The sequence below is a fragment of the Histomonas meleagridis genome, assembly GCF_020186115.1.
Source record: "Histomonas meleagridis strain 2922-C6/04-10x chromosome Unknown contig_11, whole genome shotgun sequence".
Classification (NCBI taxonomy): domain Eukaryota; phylum Parabasalia; order Tritrichomonadida; family Dientamoebidae; genus Histomonas; species Histomonas meleagridis.
The window spans coordinates 513,212-535,878 of NW_027150754.1; the positions used below are offsets into that span (position 1 = coordinate 513,212).

General features: G+C 30.3%; 7 protein-coding genes across 7 annotated transcripts; 4 read left to right on the top strand and 3 right to left on the bottom strand.

Annotated features, from left to right (window-relative positions):
• Positions 1 to 1,252: 1,252 nt before the first annotated feature.
• On the top strand, positions 1,253 to 3,007 carry GO595_000748 (nucleolar protein 6; the record flags this gene model as incomplete). The annotated part of the gene is made up of 1 exon (XM_067920949.1): positions 1,253 to 3,007. The coding sequence occupies one exon, from the start codon at positions 1,253 to 1,255 to the stop codon at positions 3,005 to 3,007; it is 1,755 nt and encodes a 584-aa protein (XP_067779217.1).
• Positions 3,008 to 3,474: 467 nt separating this feature from the next.
• Positions 3,475 to 5,388, bottom strand: GO595_000749 (uncharacterized protein; the record flags this gene model as incomplete). The annotated part of the gene is made up of 2 exons (XM_067920961.1): positions 3,475 to 4,139; positions 4,923 to 5,388. The coding sequence occupies 2 exons, from the start codon at positions 5,386 to 5,388 to the stop codon at positions 3,475 to 3,477; spliced, it is 1,131 nt and encodes a 376-aa protein (XP_067779218.1).
• A 389-nt stretch (positions 5,389 to 5,777) lies between these two features.
• Positions 5,778 to 6,953, bottom strand: GO595_000750 (uncharacterized protein; the record flags this gene model as incomplete). Its single annotated transcript, XM_067920972.1, has 1 exon — positions 5,778 to 6,953. The coding sequence occupies one exon, from the start codon at positions 6,951 to 6,953 to the stop codon at positions 5,778 to 5,780; it is 1,176 nt and encodes a 391-aa protein (XP_067779219.1).
• A 204-nt stretch (positions 6,954 to 7,157) lies between these two features.
• GO595_000751 (Alpha amylase, catalytic domain containing protein) lies at positions 7,158 to 9,131 on the top strand (the record flags this gene model as incomplete). Its single annotated transcript, XM_067920983.1, has 1 exon — positions 7,158 to 9,131. The coding sequence occupies one exon, from the start codon at positions 7,158 to 7,160 to the stop codon at positions 9,129 to 9,131; it is 1,974 nt and encodes a 657-aa protein (XP_067779220.1).
• Positions 9,132 to 14,383: 5,252 nt separating this feature from the next.
• GO595_000752 (uncharacterized protein) lies at positions 14,384 to 16,546 on the top strand (the record flags this gene model as incomplete). The annotated part of the gene is made up of 1 exon (XM_067920994.1): positions 14,384 to 16,546. The coding sequence occupies one exon, from the start codon at positions 14,384 to 14,386 to the stop codon at positions 16,544 to 16,546; it is 2,163 nt and encodes a 720-aa protein (XP_067779221.1).
• Positions 16,547 to 16,864: 318 nt separating this feature from the next.
• GO595_000753 (uncharacterized protein) lies at positions 16,865 to 18,211 on the top strand (the record flags this gene model as incomplete). The annotated part of the gene is made up of 1 exon (XM_067921005.1): positions 16,865 to 18,211. One exon carries the CDS (start codon positions 16,865 to 16,867, stop codon positions 18,209 to 18,211), a length of 1,347 nt encoding a protein of 448 aa, XP_067779222.1.
• A 760-nt stretch (positions 18,212 to 18,971) lies between these two features.
• On the bottom strand, positions 18,972 to 19,577 carry GO595_000754 (NADH-quinone oxidoreductase subunit NuoE; the record flags this gene model as incomplete). The annotated part of the gene is made up of 1 exon (XM_067921016.1): positions 18,972 to 19,577. The coding sequence occupies one exon, from the start codon at positions 19,575 to 19,577 to the stop codon at positions 18,972 to 18,974; it is 606 nt and encodes a 201-aa protein (XP_067779223.1).
• Between the last annotated feature and the right edge of the window lie 3,090 nt (positions 19,578 to 22,667).

Consider the following 22,667-nt stretch of genomic DNA (forward strand, 5'->3'; position numbering starts at 1 on the left):
ATCATAAGCGCTGTTGCAATAAAACAAAATAAATTTTATATTACATTTTAGAATATATTTATTTTTAGCATTTACATCAATTCCTTCTTGTTCAAGAACATATTTAATAAGTTCACAATTAGTTGATTCTACAGAAAAAACCAAAATGTCTTTTGGGATTTGATGATTTTCAAGAAAATAATTTAAAAGAAATATGTTTCCAACTTTTGCTGATACATTAATAAGGACATCATTAATTTTTAGACCAATTTCAATAAAAAAAGGGATAATTTCATAATTATGAAATATAATACATTTCTTTTCCAGTTCTTCTAATTTAACAATTTCTTCAATTTTGTTTTCATAAAGATATTTAAAGATATCATTTCGATGGAATTCAATTGCTGTTTCATACCCATTTTTAAATGATGAATGATTTTGTTCACATAAATAAATAATTTCAAGATTTCCACCTGCAACTGCATATTTACCTGTGTTTATTACATTTGCTCCATTCATAAGTAAATATTTAAAACATTTAACTGAAGAAAAAAATGCTGCATAATCAATTAAGGTAACATCTTCTTTGTTAATAAATGAACATCTTTCATAAAGTGATGGCTCAATTGTTTGATTAAAATCAAATTTGGTTTGTGATGATATTTCTTGAAGTTTTTCTATATCATCATTTCGAATTATTTTTGCAATTTCATTTGGATTTATTCCTTCATCAAAAAATATTTCATCTTCTTTTTGCTTTTCTTGATACAAATAAGATAATGATCTATGATTTCTAACAGTTATAGTATCAACATATTTCCCTTTTATTAATTTTCGAATAAGAAAACGTGATTCGAAGGTATCCAAATTTAAAATAAGTTTTAAAAATCTTTTAAATATTTTAATGTTTTTATAAATTTCTTTTACTTTTATTTCAAGTTCTTTTAAAAAATGGAAATAAATATTAAAATCTTTCATTTGTGTAACAAATGAAAAATATACCATACCATTATATTAAATATTTAATATAAGATAAATAAAAGATTCTGGAAAGTCGGTATCAAAATAATTCATTACGTCTTTTGCTGATTCTTGAATATTATTTTCATTAAGATTCCAAATTATTTTTTGAAGATTTTGCAATTTATTCATGTTGAAAAAAATAAATGTCAAATAGTTTTGTAACAAAATTTGAAATATTCTGAGAGTTTAAATATGTCACTATACACGAGAATCAAACATACTTAGTTAAATTATTCGACCATCAATTTTAATGGAACATTCTCCAAACCCAGAACATGATTTAGAAATTTTTGATGTTATTCTACGCATAATCACGCAAAAACCAATAGAATCTAATACTACAGAAGAAATCACAAATATATTAACAGTCGCTTATTCTGATCGTGCTGTTATGGTAAAATCATGGATTGAAAGGCACATAATGGTTGGAATACACCTTAATCCCAATTCTGATTTTAATAGACAAATTGATCAAGGTCCACATCCAAAATCAAAAGAAGCTATTGCATTCAGAGAATTTTGGGGCGAAAAATCCACTCTTAGGCGTTTTCAAGATGGAGCTCTTTTAGAATCACTTGAATGGGGAGAAGATCCTTTTAATGAACTTACTCTTTATGCTCTTCAAAAGCATTTTTCATCCGATGTTAAGGTTGAATCTGCCCCTAGTGATGTTTCTCCTCTTTTCCAATTACCAGGTCATCAAGCAAACATCCCATCACCACTTGGTGCATATGATGAACTTGTTACGACACTTCGTTCACTTGATCTTACAGTTGGTATCACATCCACTTCACCCATTTCACCATTTCTTCGCAATACTTCTGTTTTTCCTTATGATCCACTTAATTGCAAATCACCACTTACCACATTATGTCCTCCGTCGATCAAAATTCTTGTTAAGCTTGAATCTTCCACAGCGTGGCCCTATGAATTAACTCCACTTCTTCAATATAAGATTGCAGTATATATTGAAATTGCCAAACTTCTAAATGAAAAAGGTATTCAATCAAAGCCACACTATGAAGGTGTCCACATCCTACTTCATGGCTTTGTCTTTGACCTCATTGCATTTCATGAAGATGAGATGCGTCACTTTTTGGGGTCCCCCCATGGTGACAAAGTTCATTTTACAGAGAAAGTATTAGTTATACATCATTCATTTATATCAGCTTTATGTACACGTTATCCATCATTTAGTGACTCTGTACGTACAAGTATTCGTTGGGTTCGTTCTAAAGGTGTAACATCAGAAGCATTATCACAAGAAGCGATTGAATGCATTGTAGCATCCATTTATACCTCCGAAATTATACCAACTAATCCATACACTGGCTTTCTCCGATTTCTTTGTATCTTTGCGTCTAAACAGAATGTTATTTCTATCAATAGTACAATTCCTGCGTCAGATACCACTGATTTACCATTAGTTATTGTTGCACAACATTGTATCCATTCCGAATTTACACGAAATTGTATATTACTCACAAAGTCTGTTGTCTCATTTTTATATGCAGCAGCATCACAATCATTAAAAATAGCAATCGATGGAAGGTTCTCACCTACAAATCGTAACTTACAACGAATCTTTGCTATTCCGACAAGTCATTGGCATGTTAAATATTTCATTGACATGAAAATACTTCCACATAATGAATTCGCTTTGTTTACAAATAAGAGAAGAATTGGAATGTTCGAAATTAAAACAAAGATTCCGCCCGAATTAGACGCATTATACGTCGACTTTAACCCGGTTTTAAGTCTGCTGAAAGAATTGTACGGAAGGTTCGGAAGGATTTTGAACTTTTGGTATGACGAACTAGGTGGATTTGCATTCGGAGTTTCGTATTCAGACGAATTGTTGAAGAGTAAGCCGCTGAAGGAAGATGACTTAAACTTTGCAATGATGACAGATACGGGAGATATATGTGTAGACTTGGATTCTATCAAACAACAAATTATGATAATGGGTAGTAATATTATTAAGAACTTTGAGGTAAGTGAATGAAATAATTATAAATTATATTATTTTTTGAATAAATATTAATTAATTTAGAAATTTATTGTATTAATTTTTTATTTCTTCGTTCTTGATAAAGCACTGTAAACCAAATGGCGAAAAAAAAAGGGGCAATCGCTTAATAACACGCGACTTTTTCTGAGGAAATTTGAATGCTTTATTCCCACTTTTGGGTACATCCATGAGAAAAGGAAAAATAACACACCACTTTTTGTGTGATTTATTTTGGCATTAAAGCAAGTCATCTTGTAGCATTTTTAAATAAAAACATGGTGAAACATTCATTTGTGAACGCAACGGCGACTTTTTAAAAAGGAGAATTTGGAATTCCAACAGTTTACAAAGGATTCTCGAATATGCTTATTCTCACATGATTTATGATGTTCTTTTCTCATGAACTGTTAAACTGTATATTCACATTTTTGATATTATGAGTTTAATATATTAAGTTTTTATTAAGTAGCTAAAACATTTTTTGGACATCTAGGTGCAGTATGAGTATCACCTCCACATATACTGCAACGATATTTTCTCTTCACTTTTGGAGCGCCTGCTTTATCCACATTGTTTCTTGGATATCTTGAAGGCGCTCCAAAAATCTGTATGTGTTCTGGTGGAAGAATATCTCCATCTTCTCCTGTTTCATGTTCAAGCGAGCATAAATCATTTAAGGCTTTGTCTAGAATATTTCTAATTACAAGAGATCGATTCGCGAGGGAGAAAAAACGTTCAAATTTATCAATGCAATTACTGTAACTCCAATTGTTTCCTTTGTTTTTTGGCCGTAAATATCTATCAATGGTATTGGGATTATCTGTTTTATTTTCGTCAGTGATTATCCATCTACAAGGTATGTCATTGATTGTTAAGAGTGGGTTCTTATCTTCTTTAATTCTCATTAGAATAAGGTGTTTACGAGGGAGATTGTATAATGTATGATTTTTGCAGCAGGTCTCAGAGTATGGAATAGACAATACACCATTTAGTTTGAGGTCCATATATTCAGAGAATATCATTGCTGAAGCAAATGTACCGAGTTTTTTCGAATCTTCTTTGCTCATTAATTCTTGTGGGATAATTGTTAATTTATCACTCTTAGATAATATTCTAAGTCTTTCACCTTCTAAATAAATTGCATATACAAGATTCCCTAATGTTACAATTTTATGTTCTAGTAAATTCTTGAGACTTCCAAAAAAACCTTCAACTCGATTTGATGTTGTATTATCGCAATGTATATATTTTGAAATTATACTTGGTAGCCACTTATCCTGATCCTCTAATAAGTTTTGTAACAAACGCGATCCTTTTGTTTTTGGATGTTCATTCACATAATTATTACATGCATTGATAAATTCTTCTTCAGAAATTTCTTGTATTTGAAACTTATGAAATAAATCACACATTTCTTGCCCTGCCTTTTGTCGAAGATTACGAGAAATGTGAACACTGCAAAATATAATTTTGCAAAATGGAAAGACAAATTTCAGTGCTTTGGCTCGTGTTTTGTTTCGATCGCAGATAAAGGAACTGATATCACCTATTTTTTGTTTGATTTTTACAAAATAATTTAGAAATTCATTCTTTGTTCGTGAGCATATTATTGCAAAAGATAATACTTGGTTTCGACCATTTTGATCCTTACTAATCATTAATAAAAGAGGGAGGTGATAGTAATTTGTACAACTTGTATCGTCGATAATGCACAGATCATTAGCCTTTTTTTCAGACATAATAGGTTCGTGAAATACATAACATCCATTAAAACGCTTATTTTCATCTATTATTATTTTGTTGCACCAATTATTTCCATTTTTCATTTGATCAAGCAATTCATCCATTTCATGGTCTCGAATGTGGTTTAAGATCTCTCTTCTTGTATTGTATAATACATATTTCGAACAAACCAATCCTTGTTTGATGCGAATGTTATAAGCCGATAATCCTTGTAATGTTGAATCTCTGATTTTCGTTTTTTGTGTTTCGCTTAGTTGATTTCTTTCTTTTCCGTTGTATGATGCAGAAATTTCATGTGTGTGGTTTAAATCGCAAGAATCGAATTGTGCTAATTGTGTTTCGGGGTTGTAAAGAATCCTAAGGCATGCATTGCAATTATAGATTGTTCGATACTGTCTACAGCAGAAAAGTTGCATTGATCTTGATTCACCTGTTGATCTAGGAACATATTGGCACTTATATTGATCAGAAATCTCGCGCACCCGTTGAACAAAAGCATGTACATCTTCAAAGAATGCATTGTCAAGACGAGTAAATGCTTCTATGAGCTCAGGAGGAGTCTCCATTGCACTGATTTGGATGAAACATGATAAATCACACAAAAAGTGGCGTGTTATTTTTCCCTTTTGCATGGATGTACCCAAAAGTGAGAATAAAGCATTCAAATTTCCTCAGAAAAAGTCGCGTGTCATTAAGCAATTCTCCAAAAAAAAGTAAAAAACTTTAACATCAAGAAAATTTAAGTATCAAATTCAGATTGTATGTAAGTGAATGAAATAATTATAAATTTTATTTTTATGGAGTATTGAAAAATTCTACCTCGTGCTTTGTGTAAGACGTTCTATTGATTTTAAAATTTGATTTTAACATATTTAGATCATTTCAATGAATGTTTCAGGAATTTTTCCTTCTTCATTCATAATAAAGCGCTGTAAACCAGATGGTAAAGAAATATTAAAAAACTTTTTTATTATAATTTTTACATCAAAGAAGAAGAACATTTCAAATCAAACAAAGAACTTTATTTTTTATTTAAATTGTTTGCTAAACAGCCGGGACAATTTTGGAGTGTATTATGAATAAAATTGTCACAGTCTGCACAAAACACATTTCCACAGTCTTGACAAATGTATACCTCCTCACTCCCAAATCTTTCGTTACATCCGAAACATGCGAATTCACTTTTTGGACTCCTTTTTTCATATGGCAAAATTGGTCTTAAATGATGTTGTGCACGAATTAAATGACCAGCAGAGAACAACAAATGTCCACAGCACGGACAAAATGTAGGCAAATCAAACACACGTGTCCCACATTGTGGACATTGGATATTTGTCACTTTTGGTAACGGCGGGTTATTTCTATCATGAAAAACTTTATCCAATTGAAATGCAGGCAAATCATACGTTGTCTTAGGAAACCCAAACGGTAAAAATTGCATTTTTTGCGTTTTGTCAACCCACCCCGGCGGTTGCACGAAAGATAGGAGTATATCGTCCAAATGTTCTGTCGACGTGGGAATTAAATACAAGCCATTATTTGATGCTGCAATCCGTTTAAGGAAATCAAGCTCAGCATTAAAGCCAATGCACGAAGCTACGCAAGGAGGAGATTGACATAGAAGATCAATGGATTCTTGTAATGGCTTCGGATCACATGTTCGCATTGAACCATAAAAGAAGAGGATTTCTTTGGTGGAACATTTGACTGTTGCACGAAGAAGAGAAGTCGCAACGACAATTGAATTATAAATTGAAGGCTCGCCTGATGCATTGATATCAGAAAGTGTATCTAATGCATGAATATGTTGCTTAATGTCACGTGATAATGGAGTTAAAATCGTTGCACGATAATTATATGTGGAAACTATGGAAAGCATTGAAAGAGGATTTTCATCGAAAAATGATGTAATAAAATTAGTTAAAGATTTGACAATTATTGAAATTCGTGATTGACCAAATTGTCGAGGGGCTAATGCTGTTTCTGTTATATCAATAACTACTACAAGTGCACGAATAAGACCACGTCTCTTTCCTAAAAGATCATGCTTTTTTTTAGCTGTTTCACTATTAAATTCTCTAGTTCCAGTTTCAGAAACTAATTGACCATTTTCATTTATTTTAAATCCATCCCATGGTGTACCTGTTTGTTCCCATTTGCGCATTGTTGTTACTTCAGTTAATTCGCCTTCATCCATGGTCTTTTGCTTCCGCGAGTTTTGGGGAACCCCGATTACATAAAAGTGTCAATTGACTTTTTGTATTGATTGGAAAGTGACTATTTTGAGACGTTTATTTGTTTCGACTTTTGATAAGGAAGGTCAAATAATGTATTCAAAATGACTTCGGAAGGTTATGGTGTATTCAAAATATGTGAGATGACTAAATTTTCATTTTATAAAATGGAAGAGTTGCAAAACGAACCATTACTTTCAAATAGAGAAATAGAAGAACCAAAGGAGAAAAGTTCTTTTCTTAAGAAAGCAATTCTTGGAATTTGTCTTGGAATTGGTCTTGTCTCGGGTGTTTTGATTGGATATGTCGCATTCGGTCGTTCATCAGATTCAAGCAAAACAACTACATATCAAAGTACAACAAACTCTATTGGTAATTATTATCTTAATGCATCAAATAGTGATTGTTCAACATTCGAAGTTCCATCTTGTCAAAGCAGCTCAGGTGACATGGATAGCAAATGGGCCACTCATCTCTGGAATACACCAAAACGTGGTACAGAAGGTTGGAAGAAAGGTTATCAAGATATGAGCACTCTTGTTGGTTATGCACAACTTCAATACAATGCAGATCGTACATCTTGCACTGTAACAATTTACACAAAAACACATCATGATCTTTCTCTCACATATTATTTCGATGGCGTTTCCCAATCAGATCCTTCTAAGACATATGACTCCTCATACAAAGGACTCCTTAAAGTAAAAGTTGTAGCCGCTACAGGCGAAACACTTGAACTTGATGAAATCGATTTCATTTGGAATGTCGAACCACTTAAAGAAAGAAACGGTGATTATCGCAATGGACAAAAAGGTGCAATTGTAGAAATGTTTGGTTGGCCAGATGATGATATTGCAGAAGAATGCAAAGTTATTGCTGAAGCAGGTTATCTTGGTGTTAAACTTTTCCCACATCAAGAACAAGTTATGTCCACACAACCAATGGAGAACGAACTTAATCCATGGTACTTCATGTATCAACCAGTCTCATATCGTTTACAAGGACGTGCAGGAACACGTACACAACTTCGTAACATGATTAAGAAGTGTCGTTCATATGGATTACGTGTTTATGCGGATGCAGTTGTTAATCATATGTCAGGCTCCGGTAATGATGCACAAGATCATCGTAATCCAGGCGCAGGCTGTACATATTGGCCTGGCAAGCAATCATCTGATGAAGAAAATCAATCACCATATTATACACCAGGTTACACATATAAATATAACTCATGGGGCGAGCCATCTAATGTACTCGAATATCCAGCTGTACCATATGGACCAATGGACTTCCATTGCGACAAATCATTAAATTCATGGACTGATCCAAACATAATGAACACTGGTTGGCTCACTGGTTTAACAGATCTTGACACAAGCAAAGAATTTGTTCGCACACGTATTGCCGATTATTTTGTTGATCTTTTGTCCATCGGATTTTCTGGCTTTAGGGTTGATGCAGCTAAACATATTCATCCAATTGACTTAGCAGCGATCTTCGCTAAGTTCAAGCAAAGGTTAGGCGGTTCATATCCAGTCGACTTCTTCACGTGGCTCGAAGTTATCACTGGCGGCGAATCACAACTTTTAGTTGGTGATTCCGATTATTCATACACAACATATTTCACTAACCAACTTAAGTCACAAGGATTAACAGACACCGAAATCAATCAAATTAAGATTTGGTGGAGTGGTTATCCTAATGAACCAGATAATGATGGCGGAAGGTTATCGCGCATTAGGAAAGTTATCCAAAATGATGATCACGACCAACAAAACGATGGCTCATCATCACGCGATATGCATGACAAAGGATGCGTACTCGTTAAAGGATGTGATCCGAACACACATAGAATGCACGAAATCAAATTGTTCACTGATCCTTATGGCGGCGCTGATAATGATAACGATTACCCAATTCGAATGTTGTTGTCTTCGTATTACTTCAAGGATGGCGTGAAGGCGATTCCTGACGGTAAATCTGATTGCAGCAAGTGTGTAACGACATGCGAATCATGCAGATCAAGGGCTTATGCAAAGGCGTATGTCGCTGATGCACAAGCTTACGCAGGAAGTGACTACACAAGAGTTCACAGAGATTCTCAAATCATTGCTGCAATGAGAAGCTGGATGCACATTTAAATATTTATATTAATAAATGAATGATAATTTTATCTTTGATTTTTTCTCAATGAAATAATGTAAATAGAAATTATAATGAAGCACATGATAATATGAATTTTAAATCAATTTTCTAATATCATAAATTTGTTTCATCATTGTTTAGATTTTAGATTGACGGTTTGATATTGACCCTTATAAACGGTTGCTTTTAATAAAAGTGCATTTATATGATTAGCATCGAATATGATCAAAGTGATGGATATTTCTCAAAGTTAATATCACTCGAAAAAATTATTTTTAATTTGGACACAAAAAATATTGACGAATCAACACAATCAATTTATGATTTATTTGGCGCAAAATATCTTAATTCTGTTTTGTTGGTTATTAGTCAATTAATTTATTCATCTTTTTCTTCACAGAGAAAAGATTTTAATCTTTATTTTATGTTTTTAAAAGCATTAGATATCAAATATGAAAAGATAACAAAATATCGAACAATAAATATTTTTATTAAATATCTTCAATCTCTTAAATCTCAAGAATCAAATTATCTTCTAGTGAAAATGTTTGAACAAAACATGATTGATATTAATGTTTTAATCAAGAAACAATGTTTATATTTTGTGCATTATACAAAAATTGATGACATTGAAGATGATTTTTCCGATATCTTCAGAAGAGATATTAAAATATTTAGAAAGAATAATTGGGCACTTCATAAGAAATATATTGAAGAAGGACATAGTCCGAACGAAATCGCTAAAATAATTCGAAATGATGAAGAAAAGAAACTTCAAGAAATATCATCACAAACAAATTTTGATTTTAACCAAACAATTGAACCATCACTTTATGAAATATATTCATTTATTAACAAAAGAGGTGTTACATTAATTGATTATGCAGCATTTTTTGGATCAGTTAAATGTTTTAAATTTTTGTTATTAAATGGCTCTAACTTAAAAAATACATTTAAATATGCAATTGCAGGTGATAACCTTGAGATAATTCATTTATGTGAACAAAATCATGTATCATCTAAAGATGTTTGTAAAACTGCAATTAAGCTTCATAAAAGTGATGTTTTTGAATATTTTAAAGGAGACTTAAGTTATTCAAACAGATTTGAAGAAAAATGTTTTTTAAATAATTCTTATGGAATTCTTTCTCATTTACTAAGTGAAGGAAGTTTGTTTGTTTCAAAACATTTTATTAAAAAACTATTAAAAAAAGGTAATTTGTTAGTCATTAAAAATTTTAAAAATTATAATTTTTCCGATATTCTTCTTTATTATTCAATTGTAGAATCTGGTAATGTTGAACTAGTTGAATACTTTATCAATAACAAAAATATTTTAAACCCTTACAGTATAAATGAAACGAATATTAATTTGTTTTGTTTGGTATTTGTTTCTATGTTTTAGAAATTCAATCAAATATTTGGAGATCATTGAGGTTATTTAAAACAGCACTTAGTGTAGCATTGAAAAAAGGTGACCTAGAAATAATCAATTTACTTCTAAAGCATGATAAGATAAATCTTAGTTCTAGTTATCGTTATATTATATCCAAAGTTATTTATTTGTTTTATAAATATTTTATTTTTTTATTTGATATCTCACAATTATATTTTATGATTATTTTTATTATTTAAAACAGTTCTTATTGTAGTTTGTGAAATAGGTAACTTAGAAATGGTCAAATCTATTCTTAAACATAAAGAAATTGATATTAATTATATCAATAAAAAAGATGTTTATTTAAATGAATTTTAATTTATTTCCAATTTTCAATATTTTATTATAATATTTGGAATTTATTTAAATTATTTAACACGGCACTTATTGAAGCAGCTGAAAAAGGTAAAACAGATATAGTTAAATTACTTCTTGAACAAAAAGGAATTGATATCAATGCTAAAAATATTTTTTTATATTATTTAATGCTTGTTTTAATGTTTTTTTGTTTGAATTTCGTATTTGGGAATTATTTGAATCATTTAATACAGCATTTCTAAAAGCATCTGAAAATAATCATGTAGAAACAGTTAAAATTTTTCTTGAAACAGAAGAAATAGATATTAACGAACAAGATATTATTCCCTTTTATTTAGTGTTAAATAATGAAATTTAATATTCTAAAAAAATATTTGGAATAATACCATTTATTTATGCATCTTTAAATGGTTCCATAGAATTAATTAAATTGTTTCTCGAGAAAGGAAAAATTGATATTAATTTTGCAGATATTCATTTACTTTTTATAGTATTTGTTTGAATAATTTGGAGTTACAAAGTATTATTCGGAATTTATTTAATTTATTTGATACAGCACTTATTTATGCAGCTTGTTATGGTAATACAGAAATAGTAAAAATTCTTCTTAAACAAGAAGGTATAGATGTTAATGCAAAGGATAATATTTATATATTTAATTTAAAATTTATTCAAATAGTTTTGGATTTTAAAAAATTAATTGGAAAATGTTTATATTAATTTTGTCAGCACTTATTTATGCATCTAAAAAAAATTATATAGAAATTGCTAATTTACTTGTTAAGCATGAAAAAATTGATATCAATGTTAAAGATATTTTTTTGTTATAAACAATATTTATTTGATTAATTTAAAATTAAAAAATAACATTTGGAATTTATTAATAAAATAATTTACTGCGCTTATGTGGGCATCTTATAATGGCAATAAAGAAATTGTTAACTTGCTCCTTGAACAAAAAGGAATTGATATAAATGCAAAAAATATTTAATTGTTTTAAATAATGTTTGTTATTATAAAATTTATTTTCAAAATAAAATTTGGAAATAATATATATTACTTAAAACAGCACTTAATTTAGCATCTATAAGAGGTCATAATGAAATAATTGAATTGCTTAAAATAAAAGAAACCAAAGAAATCAAATAAATTCGATCATAAAATGAAACAAATATAGAAATGTAATTAAATGAATTAACAATAAAAAATTTTTATTATTTATGGTTTTATTTAATATTATTGGTTTTCTATCAACAAAAAGCTTCATCTAATGGAACATAAAAGTACAAAAAACACATCTTCAACACCAATTTTCTTAATTTCATCTGAATCAAAGGCAAAATTTAAGCTTCCTGAATTTTTAACAAACAGATATAAATTCTCATCTGATAGATTTAATATAAATGAAATAATAAATGATCCTGACATTGATGTAAATGAAATTCAAAAATATATTAAAGAATGCGAAAAAGGAAAAATAATAACAAATGAATATATGATGCATATTCTTACCAAATGTATTTCTGTACTTGTTTATTTTTCAAATTCTTTATCAAATTTTGATCAAGAATGTGGTAAGTTTCCCCAAACAATACTTGAACTTCAAACATTTATACATAATGCTTGTAATCTTCCAAATCCCATTTTTAATGAAATTCAAATCCATCAAGCACCAAAATCAGAAATTTTAGGAAAGGACTCAATTCTTATAAATGCTCCTTTGATTTACACAACCTTTTTGCAGCAAAAACGAATTGATGAATCAATAAAGTTTGTGATCAATTGTTTAAATAATCCTCAACTTTCAGAAATCAAAACAACAAAAAAATGGGTCGAAAAAATATGTCAGGAACTGAAACATGAGATTCAAGAAAAAATTATGAAAATGAAAATTGAATCATATGAATTAAAAAATGAATTATTGAAACTTATTTCATTTAATTTAGAACGAGATGCTGTTGATATCTTTATTGAATTAGCAACTCATTCATTGAAGGAAAAAATTAAACAAGATCCCATAAATACTTTGGAAAATGTTGAATTGATTTCATTTACATTATGTAATGAAATTAATAAGTGTATATCCTTTTTTATGGATTCATTTTCAAAGAAATATTTTTATATTATAATTGCATGGGCAGAAGAACAATTAGAAGAGAATTTACCTTTGTTCAATTCTAGTAAATTTTATAAAAACTTTAATCTTGTTAAAGATTCTATTAAGATATCAAAAAAATATATCCAAATGCTTGAGGAAGTTGGATTATCATGCACATATTTATTAGATTATCCATATAAAATTTTTCATGAAATGCTTAATTTTTCATTAAATGAACACATAAAAGATATTATTAGTTCTGTTCTTGATGAATGTTTTGAATTAAATTTTCTACAAAATAAAGATGAATCGAAGTTATCATCAAGATCATTAACATGCTTTACTCAATCTCTTTCTAATTTTATGAATGAAATTGAGATATTTTATTGTAAAAATATATTTAATATTTCGATATATTTTTTGAAAAACATTGTATTATCTTATCAAGCTGAATGTATTAAGCAAATTGAAGTTTCAAATTTTACTTTACCAAAACTTCATTCAATTCTTTCATATGTTATTATTTCTGAAAGCGAGATAAAGAATTCATTTAATGAGTTCGAGCGAATCACTTCAATTAAATACCCTTTAGAAGAAATGGTATTTAATGAAATAATACTGACAAAAGAACAAATTATACAAAAAATTGTTTCAAAATTTACATTATCTTTACTAAATAAAATTCCAAAAGAAATCAAAAAGAAAAAACATCAAAAGTCAAAATTATTATTACCTATTATAAATGAAATCAAAGAATTTTATTTGACATATAATTTACCACAGAATTTAAAGGATAAAACAGATGAAGAAATGATAGAACAGATCATTATAATAACTCAAAAAATCATCGAATGCAAAATAAAAAAATCCCAAAAAAAGTCTTTTGTCACATATTCGGAATATTTTATAGAGAACACTAGGGATATATTCAATGAAACAATCAATAAAACTTTTAGGAAAAGAATCAAAAGTATGCAAATCAAATTGTTTTCTTAAAATCAAAGATAAAAGAACAACAAGAGAACATGCCTAAGGAAATATTTATTAATAACAGTATTAATATAATTATTAATGTAAAATAAAAATAAAAATATATTTTCATTCTGTTGGTATAAAATGAGGGGAATCAGGGTTAATGTTTACGTCATTAAGTGTTGGTGTATTTTGTGATTTTTTAATGCTATTTATAATGATGTAAAAAGTAAAATATGTTAAACCAATCATCATGATTAAAATTAATATAATAACAATATAACAAATGATTGGTATTGACTTGAAATGAATATGCAATGGTTCTCTATCTAATGAATTGCCTATGAGAGGCAATAAAAAGAAAAACATTTAATTGGCCGCAAAAATTATTAATTGTCGTTTTTGGGGCGCCCTACTACACCATGTCCAACAAGTCTTCGCTTCCCACTTGCTATGATTTCCAGCAACAAATCAAAAGTCAAAAGGCTGCATTACAAGCCTTAGATAGCCAAATTGATTTACAACAATCTCATGCTACAAATCTTCTCAAGCAAACAGTAATTAAAAAGCATTTACAAATTCAAAGAGTTTTTATAACAGAAGAGTTCATCAGAGGAAGAATCAAGGACCCACTTAATACAGTTCCTTTCACAGCAACAGACCTTGATGTAAGCCCAAACTTTGCTTCTTTGGATCTTCCTGACGATTTTTCAAAAGGTCCAATGAAAGCATTTTTAAATGATTTCCTTGACAGCCTTGACAACTTTCTTCCATCATTTTATATGCTCAACCCATCAAAAATTCCACCCAATCCAAAATATGCAGATCAAACGGCTATTCTTCTTCGTTGCGTATTTCCAACTTTATTCGGTTATTCGTGGTCCAAAGAATCATCACAAGCTTATGCAAACAACATCGTCACATGGTTTGGTGAAATTTACAAAACAAAACCAACAATCTTACAAAATTTCGAAAACCACTGGATGAGTAAGTGTATAACAGGATTTTTTTCCACGCTTAATCTTTCACAATTTGTATCTACAACAATCAAACCTCTTCTTTGGGAATTTGTTCAACTCTCTGCAAATGATCAGAGAAGCCCTTCAATTATTCTTACCTTTTCTACTCGTCTTCTCGCATCAATTCATGAAAACTTTCGTTTTCTTCCATCTGTTCTTAATAAATTCTATCGCGATCTTCTCCAAATTGTAACGCCAGATTTACATGCTACAGTAATAAGATACTTCTTTTACGAAACCATTATCAGACCTTGCTTGGATAATCCACTCCTTGCATCAGTTTCGGACATTATGCTGCCGATAAACGATTATTCTCAATTTTCAAAACTTTACATACCGTTCGAACTAAAGTTCAATTGCTGCGAAGAAAAATCGCCTCTTGTCGAGGAAATACAGAAACTTCAGGAATTTTCACAGTTCCAACCAATGTCTGTGATGGATGACATTAATGCGCAAAAGGCATCACAAGAATTATTGACACTTGAAGAATTTTGCCAAATTGTTCAATGTGCTCATCAACCTTTATTAATGTCCACCCATCACTTGTCATTGCTCTTTCGATTTGTGGCTTCTTTACAGCATACTGGTTTCCTTCCATCATCAATTTCAAGATCGATTTCAAATGTTTCGCAACAAGCCCTTCCAGACAAACTAGAAGTTCTCCCCAACCAATACTTCTGGTTTCCATGCTATTCACTTACATATCTTTCGATATCATCAATCAAATTTTCAAGTGAGTCAAAAACAATACCAATTTATAAACTTCTGTCAAATGAAAACTTTAGAGTTAACCCTAACGAACTTGATTTCAACAAAGCTTTAGAGAAAGCTACATATGCCACACCAATCAATTCTCATCCAGAGATCAAAATGGAGTATAAATGGCTTTGTGAAAATTACAAACAAGATTTCACACTTTCATTAGCTGAAGAGATTTCGAAGAAACAAAAAGAAATCGAAAAGAAGCGTAAACGGTCGCTAGCTCTATCGTCCTTCACAAAATTTTTAGAAGACGAAAAAAGTTCTATTTTATTTGGGCAATATCAAGCTCTTTCTATCGCGATATTTCCACAATTTGCTGGAAGGTATCCTGAAAAAATTAATTCAAATGCTTTTCTTACAAAACTTTTAGATCGTGCCGAAGAGTTTTGTGGGAAATCGTTTGAGTTAATTGCGCCTTATTTTATTGCGTCCTTCCTCATCGAGACAACACAATGGATTAAGGCTATTCCATCTAATGAGAAAGAAGAAGAAATTGATGAAGAAATTAGGGAAATCCAAAAATGTATATCAAAGCCTTTCCAAGTTTCTTCTTTCCTTCCAATAGGTCAGAGCTTGGCAAAGGATTTGATGTTCCTTGATGAATATGCAAAATTGAGTAATATGAATTTTGAGGAATTAGTGAAAAAAGTATACGTTCCACCATTTTCAAGTAAGACGGCTGATTTGGCTGGACAGATTTCTTTGGGATTGCTGAGCTTACCAACAAAGCTGTTGAGCTTTGTTCTCTCAAATGATGAGCTCTCGTTATTGAAAAGGTTTGTTTCGATTTATGGCGTCAAGTGATGTGAAAATCACCTAAACGGTCGTGCAGCACTTTTACATAAACTCTTTTTATTTTTGTCTCAATAAAATTCATTCTTTCTGTAGATGTAACTCATAAAAGTATACTTTTCGATTATTATCACATAATCCTCTTAGAAGTAATTTATAAAATTTGTGTTTTGGTGAACGAAAACACGGGCCTACTTTGTGGGACAGGCGATAGCTATCGTTGGCCGTTTTTTATGCCAATAATTTTCTTAGAAAATAATTATCCCAATATTACAGAGACCGTTAAAAAGAACCGTTTAAAAATAAAGGTACCTGTTTTTTGTATATATTATGATCGACGCTCGATCAAAACCAGGTCAAAATTCAATAGCGGAATACAACAGCTTGTCACTTTTTGAGTGGGTGATCACCTTGTTTAGAATGATCAAATCGAAGCGACTTCTTGATCCGTATGAACATATTTTCCATCTTTGGAAAGGATTTCTTATGGCTGGCGTGGAATTTGAAAAACCTGGATATACAGAACAAGCAGTAGAAGAAATCATTCGAACAAATAGCGGGTTTCATCTAAAGGCAAATCTCCTGGGATATAAGCCAACAAAAGTACCGCCGCAAATACGTAGAATTCCTTCCAACCTTAAATCACTCGAACAAGTTGCTGATTGGATGCATCATAACTTTACTCCTAATGCTCGAGATACGCTTGCTACCATTGCATATGATGATACTCGAGTAATGTTAAACACGTCTCACATGTGTGGAGATGGAGTTCACCATGCAAAACTTGTTGAACATCTTTGCAATCCAGAAGAAAAATGGCCAGATGCCGTACTCCCAGCAAGTAGTGCAAACGATTTTTATCCTCTAATTCATGACAAAAAATGGGACAAAGAAAAACCTTTGACATGTACAATCGAACCAAATATATCTCGTATACTCAAAAAACGACCTGTTTCCACTAAGAAAGATGCCAAGTATATCCCAGCATCAGTTCGAATTCCTCTTTCTGAGCTTTCTTGTTATGATCCATCCACAAATAAATGTCATGGAATTAGTGAAAGTCAATGGATTGCAAATTCGATTTCATGTGCAGTCTTTAATGGTTCATTAGAACCATTCGGAGTATCAGTTGTCTACGATTTGAGAAGAATTTTACCACCAGAAAAAATCAATGATCCATCAATTCAAAGTTATATCTCCTCTGTAACAGTAAGTGCAAGCCCAAGGCTTGACATGACATTAGAGGAACTTTCGAAGCAAATGCGTGCCAAATTTAATGAGAGTATTGAAAATCATAATTACTTTGGACATATGAAATCTGTTTGGGAGGCTGTTTGGCGTCCGTGGCGTTGTAAGTCAGTTCCTGGAATTGGAATGGAAGTTTCTTCGATTGGACAAATTAAAATTCATCGACCAGTTAAAAATGCGTGGATTGTTTTATATTCGCCAGACAACTACGAAATTTCTGGTACTTCATTTTTGACGTATTCTTTGATTTCAGAGGAAAAGAAAGAATTTCTTGGAACAATGCAATTCAATACCCTCGAGCTAAACGAAGATGATGGAATGATGCTCACCAAGTCAAGTGAATTTGCAATGAAGAATCTGAAGGGAAACATGACCGTAAAGGAAGCATTGGACTTGGTTGGAGAACAACAGAAAAACTATAGAAAATAAACGGTTAAATCAATTCAGAAGGTTTTAAAACCCGCATAAACTATTTAATTCGCACTTTTCAACGAATTTGAGTCAAATTTTTTCTGGTTAAAAAACCGTTTTCAGGGAAAGCTTCGGAACCTATCGTTTAAGCGACAAAAGTGACAAAGTAATGAATAACGTTACACACAAAACTTTCATTGTTTTGAGAAAAATGGCAATATAATTTTCATTAGCACCATTACTCTTAGCTAAAGAATGATAGTACGTGTTATTCACATGTTTGTCCACATCGTGGTCAAAAAATCTGTGAAATTTGCATGAAACTTTAATCCACCATTATTAAATAATGTTTTTAATTAAATATCATAGACGAAAAAATAATCAAATTAAAGGACAAAATAAAGACATTTTTTTATGTAAATAATTCTTTTTGCCTAATTAAACTGATCATAAAATAATTAATTGATGAAATAGTTTTTCGTCACATATTTGAATGAATAAATTATTTAAATTTATCATGTCTGTGCATTTCTTTCCTTCCATTTTATTTATGAAATTTTAATTATTAAAACAAATTCAGTAAACATTATCGCATATATGATCAGAAGTAGTAACCAATGATATCTGATTTTATATGGGGTTTATCATGTTATTTTTACTGAAAGCACATTTCAAATTCTGATTTCTGATGGGAGAACAGATGATACATAGATAAAAAGACAATGTACAAGTGAAGATAAGCTGCCATTGATATATATAAATTTTCAAATTATCGAGTTTACTCGTGCTTTAGTGGTTTATTTGGTTTAGCGTGGATTGCAGATAATGGCAAAGGATTGCCGCCTTTTTTGATTATATCGAAGATTTTCGCAATTGATTCTGGTGTAAGATTTTGATAGTAAACGCCATCAACAATCATTGTTGGCGCGTTAGCACATGCACCCAAGCATTCAACCTCTGTCAAATCAAACATTCCGTCCTTTGAACCGCCTTCTTTGAATGTTCCATTGCATGCAGTTTCAATTGCTTTCTTTATGGCATCTGAGCGATTAACATAGCAAGACAAACCATTACACCTTTCAACAAGATGTTTACGAGCCTTTGAAAATCTGAACATGGAGTAAAAAGATGCTGTTTCATGTACACGGCCTAATGAAGTTTCGGTTAATTTAGCGACTTCTTCGAGCGCGCCTCTATTAAGGTATCCACCGTTTTCTTCTTGAGCAAGATGGAGGAGTGGAATAATAGCAGATTTCTTTTTATCAGTTGGATACAAAGCAAATATTGCCTTGACTTTTCCCATGTCCTTGAATGAAAATTTACCATCAAGAAGAGTTGCCTTCCTTGTCACTCTTGAGAAGAATGAGCAGCCTTGGCTAAGCATCCAACAAGTGCCACTTTCCAAACCAAACCGCTACGATAGACATTCAATATTTTATTAGCGATGATAAGAATCATCATGTGAAGTGACATAACCTCTTTTTGTGATTGAATATGGTTCAATTTTGCCCATTTCGCATCACATTTCATGTATGTAAAGATAAACTATTGAAAAAGAACGAATATCTAAACGGTCGTTTAGGAGCGTCCCGGAATTCAATACTATTTCAAAATTGAGCGATATTCAATTTGCCAAAAACAACAAACAAATTTCAAGCAAACTAAGTCAAATTTTCACATAAACTGTCACCAAATTAAAAGTCACTATTAATTGTAAAGCGAAATTGATAACTTTACAGTATTCAAAATTTTTTTTGTATAATGATAAATCATTTTTCGACTTGCGTTTTCATTAGCTATTGATGTTATTGAATATGATCCATCATTAGCTTGTAGTTTTTTATTTGAAGGGGTTTATATATTTAATTTATCATATCCATCATTATGTCAAATTTTCAAATTCGATTGCACAAATAGCTCATCGTAATCGAGATATTAATCGTTTTCATTATACACAATCGATGAAACATTTTGTAGATAAAGTTCGTTGTGATAAAGCATTACTAATTGATCATTTGCAATGTCTGGTGACAATTTATGTGCCGCTTCACTGAGTTGTTTTTTAATAAATAAACAGAAATTTGGTTGTGATATAAAAACGCATATTATTTCTTTATTTTCGTATTTTGAAATGAATAAAATAACTTTTTATCACATATACTTATTCGTGCACAACTGTGCAATCCAACTTTAAAGGCAATTGTTGTTTTAAAATGAGAAAAAAATTGGGTTTTGATATGTTTATTACATTAGAATAATAACTCATTGTGACCATTAAAATAAAATACAAATTGGTGAATTCGTATCCAATACTAATCGTATATGGATTCTGCTGCGGTATTGTGCTGTGATGTCATCGTAAATGTGAATATTCCACATAACATTAATTATTCCTTAAGAAAGAATTAAAGAGGGTTTTAAGGCGAAATTTTTAATGACTTATGACAAAATCTTATTTTCTTCCCAAATGAGAAGAATTGAATTCCATGTTTTACGTTCAATCTCATGCCAAAATCCATATCATGTATCTTTCTAGTATGTGAGGGAGAGTTGGGTTTTTTGTATAAATGTGAAAATAATACATAGGGGTCTATTGATTCGCAGATTCCCTTGAAAGAATTTTGTATGCAAGCCATCGTTTTTTTACGTTTGACTTTTCTGTTCATTGAATTCCTGCGAATTGATTTTTGAATAGGATTTGATGGTAATTGAAGAGGAAATTTTCTCAAAATTCAAAGCACAGAAAAAAAAAATTGCCACTTGTGGCATTTTCTTATTTTTCGGCAACGAAATCCCTTCTTATGTTGTACCCTTTAACTATTATTATATTTTTTGCACACACATTAGAAGCTTATAATTCATCAACAAAAATTTATACAGTAACATCTTATTCTGATTTTGAAGATGAAGATATAAAGAAAGCAGAACATCTTATAATTACAGATGATGTATACATGATACCATATGCTGCATTTAAATTTTCAAGTATTATAAAAACTTTAGTTGTTGGTAATACCATTCGTGAAATTTCAGAAGAGGCATTTTATTCTTGCGATAATTTAGAATCTGTTGAAATTGGTAATAATTTAGAACAAGTTAACAATTACGCATTCACTTCATGCAGTAGTTTAACCAAAATCATCATATCATCGGATAAACTTTATCGTATTGGAATCCAAGCTTTTGCGTACTGTCGAAATCTTCAATCTTTTGATATGAAAGATTCTATACGATCTATTGAAAAACAAGCTTTTAGGGAATGTCCTTTCCAAAGCATCAAAATCCCACCAAATTTATATCAAATATCTGAGGCAGCATTTCAAAACTGTAGTAACCTGATAAGTATTACGATTCCATCTTCAGTTGAATCAATTGAAAGTCATGGATTTTCATCTTGTTTCTCGTTAAAAACTGTTGAATTGATATCTTCAGGAGTTTACATATATGAAGCAGCTTTTTCATATTGTAGATCATTAACAAATATAATAATTCCAACATATGGAAAAGAAGAAATTTATACTTCAACTTTCCGATGTTGTTCTTCATTAACAAATATAGTAATTCCAAATAAAATTCGTATAATTGGTGATTTTGCATTTTCAAATTGTTCTTCATTGACAAATATTATAATTCCAAGTTCAGTTACTAAAATTGGACGTGATGCATTTTCACATTGTACATCATTAGAAAGTTTTGAATATGAAAATTCAAAATCAATTATTGTAGGAAATGCTGCTTTTTGTAATTGTTATTCATTAAAGAAAATAGAAATTACTCAAGGATCAAATATCATTGAAAGTCTTACTTATTCTGATTGTGCTTCAATAACAGAATTAATAATACCAAACAATATAAAAAGAATTAAATCATTTGCATTTTCTGGAACTTCAATAACAAACATAACAATTCCTAAGTCAGTTGAAGATATGGAATATGGTATATTTTCTTATTGCTCTAAATTAGAAGCCATTATAATTTCAAAAGGAAACAAAAATTATTTTAATTATGAAAATGATGGAATTGTTTATGATAAAGATTATACTGAAATTATTTTTTACCCACAAGGATTAAAATCTCTTAAATTTTTAGATACAATTACTAGTATTGGTCCTTATACATTTTCAGGATATACAATTAATCGTGTTAATATTTCAAATAATATTTCTGTTATTAGTAATAATGCATTTTGTGAATGTCATAATTTAGAAGAATTAATTATTCCTGATAATATAACAATTGGAAATTATGCATTTGAATTATGTAGTTCATTAAGAAATGTTACATTTTTAGGTAATGTAACTTCAATTGGAAGAAATGCATTTGCTAATTGTACCAATTTACCAAATATTGAAATTCCAACAATTTCAACTCTTTCATATTCAACATTTGCAGGTTGTTCAATGCTAAAAAGCGTTGTCATTCCTGCAACAGTAAAAACTATTGAAAATTGTGTATTTTTTAGATGTATTTCATT